We start from the raw sequence: 7,236 nt of genomic DNA, 5'->3' as shown, positions 1-7,236 counted from the left end.
AATTCATGCCATTCATCCGATGAATTGGTATTTGTTGAGAGCCCGTCAGAGCCCAACTGTTCAAGACATTGGGTGTTTTTGACGTCATGTCTTCGATGGATATAGCTACTAATTTTTAGACGGAAGTGGCCAGGATGTCCTGCAGGAAGTAAGTGTGCATGACCCGGTGGGCGGAGCAGACTTCATCCACAACCTAGAATGGTCTGTTTTTTCTCGTACTGATGATCTTAGAGATAGCAATTTTATGTACCATGCTAAGCTCATCACCGTGTTACGACCCTCGGTTGCAGTAATTATGTATATTGCGTACAGTCTTTAGGTTACTGTCTAAGCAAAATTTTTGCAATCCAAGACCCGAGGACGTGGAAACTTAATTACAAACAAGGCTTTGCTATTAAATTTACAGCCGTGGTCATTCGCAGGATACAACGTTCGCTAACGATCACCCTTAAGAATAATTAAATAGGTGCTCAGCATTCAGCACAAAAGAGTTATCGTGATGCTAGGCTGAGCTCGGCTTGTCAGGCTTTGTCTCAGATTCCCTTGTAACTTTCTAAAAAAATAACAGTTTCGTAAAATTATTACAATTATCCGGTTTAGTCGCATCCTAAGCTCTACGTTACGAAAAGTAACGTATCAAAAGTAAATACACATCGAAAAACATGGAATTTTTTACTAATTTTAAGATTGTATAAGAGTCGAGAACAATAGTTTCAGCATGATATCGAGTATTTGATATCATCCGAAAATAACCTGTAAAGAGCAGGACCAAATCAATCAGACAAATTAGGTGTGCAAATGAAGAATTCCATCACTATCGTCAGATAAAATGTCGAAAAATAATTGACACGTATTTCTTCTTTTTTCAATTCAATGTTTATTAACAAAGATATAGCAAGTCGAATTCCGCATGACATCATAATGTTACACATTTTTCACATTGCAGTGTATCTGTATCTAAGCACATTGTGACGTCACGCGTCAATCTCAAACTGCTACATCTTTGTTAGGGAAAGTTGAATTGGAAGAAGAAAAAATAGGTGTCAATTATTTTTCGACATTCTATCTGTTGATACTAATGTAATTTTTCATTTGCACACTTAATTGTAGATCAGTTATCGCCTTTTAAAATTCAAAACTACTATCTGTGACGTCAGCGGGGAAGTTAGTACGCTAAATCTTCGTCAGGTGACGTTGCGATCATGCACATTTAATCTGTGGATCTGATAGTGACGCGAAAGTCGCGAGATGGCAGCAGGCGCTGGAAGCAAGGCGCAGCTGTGTCGTTGGCTCGCTCAGTAACATTATCTGTAAGTTTGGTTAGGTTAGGTCAAGTTAGGGTTAGGTCGTCAAGTCACGTGGTAAAAAGCGATACAGTGTGCATATGGGGTAAACAGACAAGCGTTCAGACATGTCAGCTGCATTTGGACGACGCGTTGTTTCGCAAATATTTGCGAATACTACGAAAAGATCATGTATAAAACTGTCGACGTCGAAATGGCGGAGCACAGCTGCTGTCGCTTCGGAAACCGCCGTCGCTGACGAACCTACAAAGAATGCTATTCCGGCTCCGGAACCCGGCCGCGTTCAGGCGGCGTTGCTGAAAAACTTCGGTGAGCCCCTCCAAATCCAGAACATCGATGCACCCAAGATAACCGACGACAAAGAGGTTTGGAATTGGAATTTTATTTTTGCCTTAATTCGGCTCAGACGACAAAAGATTTTGTCAAGTCTCACATCGATTCTTCGCCTCCAGGTACTCATCGACGTTCACTACTGCGCTCTGAATGGTCCGGACATGCTTTTGAGCCAGAATTCTTACCCACACAAGCCGGACCTGCCTCAAATACTAGGCTATGAGATAGTCGGCAAGCTTCGGGAGGTTGGTGAGAACGCAGCCAAGGCTGGATACAAAGTTGGGGACAAAGTTATCGCCCTAAATAAACAGCGCTTTGGCGGGTTCGCTGAAACTTGCACAGCAGAATTTGGGGTAAGGGGTTGAATTTTTCGTCATTATGTTGGCGTGGATTTACTTGGATTTGTAGGAATTTATGTTACTCTCGCCGTAATGCAGACGGATCAAAACAATAAAATGTGATATTGAGACTGGTTTGTATTATTCTCTCTCTCTTCTGATCTTTCAGGACCTTTGGAAAGTTCCCAACTCGTTAAAACTGGTCGATGCAGTGTGTTTGCTGGACGGTTATGCCACGGCACTTATTGGGCTCGAGAAGAGAGCCTCCTTGCAAGAAAACGACATGGTATTGATTAATGTCGGGCTTGGTGGAGTTGGTTTGGCTGCTGTTGATCTTGCTGCAAATGTCTTCAGAGCTCAGGTTCATAGAAGTTGTTTTTAGCTTTCTAATTTAGATTTGTGATCAGACTTGTTCTTCATTTCGAATCGTTTTAAAATTCATACTTGCAGGTGATTGGGGTTTGCGCAACAGAAGACAGGACCGCGCTTGTTAGAGAAAAAGGAGCATTTGCGGCGCTCAAGTTTCACGACAAGAATTTGATGAAGCAAATCGTAAATGTTGCTGCGGAGAAGGACATCAAGGAAATTTTTGATGGCGTCAGTGGTGAAAACTTCAAGAAAGTTTTGTCTTGGTGAGATAACAAGCTTGTTATCAGAACCCGAACTTTCATTTTTGGCCTGAAAATTATCGATTTAATACAAAAGGAATTTTCATAATCTTTTGCTAAAAAGATTTATACAACAAAAATTTTTTCCTGATTTTTTATTCGTCTATCACTTTCCTGTTTCATATTTACAGCTTTACTGATGTCTACAAATCGGGTTTGGTAAAGGACCTGCTACACGACAACGAGTTTTCCGTTGTAATACAACACTTGTCACGAGAAGGTATATTTCAGTGTAAAAATATCGTTTAATTAAAATAGGACATCAGTTCAATCAAAGTCTGTATCACGAAGGGCGAGTTATCATCGCTGGGCTAGCAGTCAGCAAGTACGATACAAATGATGCTGCACCGACAGGGTCCTTTGGCGTGACAGGAATAAGCCTTCACGAGTACAGAGACAAGGATCACGAATTTTATCGGTGAGTGTCCAAACAGGAATGCTTCAAGAATAAATACCTATTTCTTTTAAATATCATTTGAAATGCTTTACCGCACAATCGAATGAATTTATCTTTATTATACAGTTCAGCCGGGGACGAGGTGCTAGAATTTTTTGATGAGGGACTGATTTCACCGTCACGTTCACTTGTTGCCGGACTATACAAAATCAACAGCGCCATGAAATTCATCTCAAAGATGAAGGCGTCAGGAAAGGTAAGTTACAGCTTGCTATTTTTTTTTTTTGACTGAAACTTGGAAATCTAATAATTTCACAAGTAAGTGACGAATGTATTAAATGTCACTCCCATAGGTTGTCATCGACATGAAGAACAAGGAAGTGTTCACGGAAACTGATGACGATTAAAAGTAGAGAACTTTTATTCTCTCGGCTTTTTGTATCCGTATTATATACGCATAATTAGAGATTAAATCCCCTCAGATTGTTTCCTAGTAAAAAAAATAAAAAAATAAATAAAAAACCGAAAATCCCATACACCAATTCGCGCCTTCGATTCGTTCACATTATTTGTGCAATTCGTAGATCTTGATTGATCTACAGAACAAAGAATTGAACACAATGCCATCGATTAGTAGCGGAGAATTTTATTAGAAAACAATCACGCATCGGCCGTGGTAAGGAATGAGAGTTTGAAAATCGTGTAAATTTTCGTAAAAAAAATTGTCTGCTTTCACCGATTCGTTTTGCTATGGTGCGGAGTTGTAATCACGCCATGTAGTCAAGGATCAATTGCTTACAATTACAGTATCTTACTGTTGCGTTGTTATGTAGTTCCTCGACTCTCTTACTCCACACATACGTGTAATTTTCGACTGTTAAATGTAAGTATGGAGTACCGATTTGACCACTTGCGTAAGTTGTTCAATTGCAAATTTATATATTAAACCCTCAATTAGCCTCATATGGAGAAAATAAAAAATGGAATAATTATAGGGCTGAAAGCAACAGCCGTAACCCCGTATTTCGAATCACATAAAAATTCGGTTCTTCTGTCAAAGGGACCATCTTTTAGACTGTTGCGAACCATCAGGTTCAAAAGGTTATTTATTTATTCACTTTCTGAACAGAGACAGCGAACAGCTTTCGACATAATAGCTATAAATCTGTGTGGTAATAAAAGTTACAAAACGTGCTGTCCGATATCTGATAAATTGGAATGAAATTGTATGAGAGCTGTAAAGTTAATAAAGAGATTTATATTATCATATTCTTTCAGCAGTTGTGTTTCACGTCGTCCAAATGACTTTTTAATGCCATTTTATAGCTTACGAACAAGCGCATATTGCATTACGCCGAACTCTTGGATTAGAAAAAAAGGAACGAAGAAGGAAAAAACCTCTAAATCACGTTCGGTCCATTAGTAGGAATGATCCGGAATGTAATTGTTAATAACACCGCGCATTCACAAAGGCGAACATTAATTTTATGATTCTATCTGGGCTACTGGCATCACGGATAATTGCTAATTACCGATTGCTTAATGGGCAATTGGTTTCGTTGAAACGGGAGCAAAGTGTGGAAATCATGAATGAAGCTGCTGATAAACCCGAAGCTTGCGCAATGCAACCTCAACATCATAATAATTATCGTTATTCCTGTTGGCTAACATTTAAACAGCTTCTTTGTCACAGATTCATTTTAATGTCTCAAGTAAGTGCCTTGACGGACGGTAGTGTGTAACGCTTTATAAATTTCATACCTTTTACTTTCGAAATAGTTTAATGTACGCGGCCGGGGAGAATCTCATGAAATAAAATTTGGTGCACGGACTTGCCATTTAGCTGGTAATCTAGGCATCGACAAATCCGGTTATCCATGGAATTCGAAAGAGACGACTAACGAGCGTGTTTTCCAATACTATATCAATACCGCCGCGCCCAAAGTTTCGATATTCGATTCACATTGATTTTTATTATCCTCACTCCGCTTAGAACGCCGGCAAACTCTTTATCCGACGAAAATAGCATCGAAGGCGCGAGAGGAGTATCGCTTTTCATTAGCATCCACATCTCGAACGCCAAATCGTAAATCAACAATTTTATTTTCGCAAACTTACTCTGCAAAATTACAAAGATTTCACGTGTTTATACACACGCAATTCCGATCCCGGTTATAGCTTGATTAGCGATTGCGCAATCGGCGCACAAGGATGGGAAGATCTGATCGTGAGTAGGAAGATCTTCGCTTACAGGGTGCCAGCGCATGCATGAGTCTAGCAGAGGATGGCTTTCTTGTTACGCAATCAATGCGAAGCGATGGTTTTCTCTCGTTTGGCAAATGTCAGACCCGTTAATCGCTTTGACGGCATAAACGCCGCACTGCGGTTATAATTTTGGTAATTTATAAGTCGTTCTTGATTTAGACGATAAACGCGCATTATAAATGTTATACCATGCATATGAATCCGCGGCTAAATTTCCTGGGAGTTTGTTGCAAACGAGATACGATGCATGGTTTTAATTGGATATAATACGTTCAAGATGTTAGCCTACAGTATAGTCCAAAAGTTCGTGATCACTTTCCAAATTTCTAATCAAGGTAAATAACTGGATATTTCGGCTGAAAAATGGTGTAAAAGAATGATCCACGTGGTACCTGAAAGTAGAACCAATGTCATAATGATTTTTTTTTCAAATAATTTGATGCGACTTTACGACAGCATGAAAATAGCGCAAAAAAAAAAAAAATTGTGTTCTACGACACGTAGCCAGTACTAAAAAGTTGTAGAGAATTTAGAAAGGAAGTATAACGACGCTGGTTCTTTTTACTTTTAAATGCAGCTTACATTACTCGCTAACGCCTCTTTTTTGTCAAGATCTGCAACGTTTTGTCCCGACTGAAAATTCGTAAGGTGACTCCGAACTTTTAAACGGTGTTGTACGATATGATACCTACTGATGGCGATTGAATTTCGTGAGCTAAATTCTCGATTTTTAGGCATTTCGCGACGGCGATATTGACAACTAAATTATTCTTGCCGTCGTGTTCTTCGGCTTGACAGATCGCTCGCTCAGCAATGAATCGTAGAAATGACCCTATAATCGGTATCAAATTTCAAGTGTGTGAACGGCAGCCATGTTGATTCCTTACGGAGGATCGAGCTTGCCTAGCAAGGAATAACTTTTGGAAACCTTGCAACTAATTAGGCGGTCTTAGGTGGAAGATTAATCACCTCTGCACCATGGATTGAAAAACTACCTTTTCACTTTCACCAATACGTGTGTGCTTGTATAAGTACAGAAATCGGGGTTCAGTTAATTCCCAAATGTAATTCATTGCCTTATTAGAGCCAGGCTTATTGGACGAGGGGCTTACCTCGGACTGATCGATGGTCAATACACTTACAAGCCCACAATAAAGAATCATCGGCCGTAATTTTGGACCTGATTAAAAGCAGTAGGTATACCTGATCGACTTAAACCCATACATGGATAGCCGGGGCCTGTTCCGCCGCGAGGATCACGAAACACGAAAGGAGCTGAAACCCACCAATTGTGGCGAATCGTGTCGCAATAGTTGGTGCACGAGCCGACGAACGGTCAACCGACAACGGTTGTGGGTGGTTGTTCTATAGATCGTAATTATGGGATTTCGTCGTGACCGTAGCCTGAACGACATAACGAGCAAACCAAAACAACGGACGCGTATATTCTCAGCGGGACACGCCTAGGAGCAAAGTATAAGGCAATTCCAAGTTGCAAAATCGTGATCCATGGCACACGCCGATCTACACTCGATCATTTTCATACCTGTATCCATTGTCTGTAGGGTATAATATGCCTTTTGTACCTATACATATGTGGGTGGATGTGGTGTAGATGAGGCACATTATTTACGCACATATCTATGGAAGTGTTGCGCGTTTGCAGGCGCACGACACGCTCTGTGGAAACACATCGCATGCAGGTACGTGTAATATAGACGTAACGATAATTGTAGGCACGATAAAAGAATGTGCGATATCGAGGCGTAGGTATAGCCACCTTGTTCGTTCGTTATACTTCTATTCCGTATCACCCAAGGACTTTAAACCGTGTGGGCATGGGCGTGGTGCAAGTTCCTGTTGGTGTACCACCAGTTATGTTATATAATATAGCTCACGTTCGCAACGAGTGACATTGCCAATTATCGGTA

The 7,236-nt window shown here is 40.4% G+C and overlaps 1 protein-coding gene across 1 annotated transcript; it reads left to right on the top strand.

The window, feature by feature from the left end:
* The first annotated feature begins 1,330 nt into the window (after positions 1-1,330).
* LOC124409306 (quinone oxidoreductase-like protein 2) lies at positions 1,331-4,317 on the top strand. The gene is made up of 8 exons (XM_046886845.1): positions 1,331-1,669; positions 1,757-1,990; positions 2,145-2,336; positions 2,426-2,607; positions 2,775-2,863; positions 2,935-3,061; positions 3,167-3,296; positions 3,394-4,317. The coding sequence occupies exons 1-8, from the start codon at positions 1,412-1,414 to the stop codon at positions 3,445-3,447; spliced, it is 1,266 nt and encodes a 421-aa protein (XP_046742801.1). The 5' UTR covers positions 1,331-1,411; the 3' UTR covers positions 3,448-4,317.
* Positions 4,318-7,236: the final 2,919 nt, after the last annotated feature.

This window comes from Diprion similis, chromosome 8, assembly GCF_021155765.1.
Source record: "Diprion similis isolate iyDipSimi1 chromosome 8, iyDipSimi1.1, whole genome shotgun sequence".
NCBI lineage: Eukaryota > Metazoa > Arthropoda > Insecta > Hymenoptera > Diprionidae > Diprion > Diprion similis.
Note: the sequence above shows the minus strand (reverse complement) of the source record. Positions and strands in the feature narration are given on the sequence as shown.

Excerpts from the sequence above, each read along its gene's own strand:
- LOC124409306 (XM_046886845.1), top strand. The coding sequence starts at position 1,412 with ATGTCAGCTGCATTTGGACGACGCGTTGTTTCGCAAATATTTGCGAAT. Across the intron at positions 2,864-2,934 it reads ACAACACTTGTCACGAGAAG|GGCGAGTTATCATCGCTGGG; the intron begins GTATATTTCAGT and ends TGTATCACGAAG. Across the intron at positions 3,297-3,393 it reads AGATGAAGGCGTCAGGAAAG|GTTGTCATCGACATGAAGAA; the intron begins GTAAGTTACAGC and ends TCACTCCCATAG.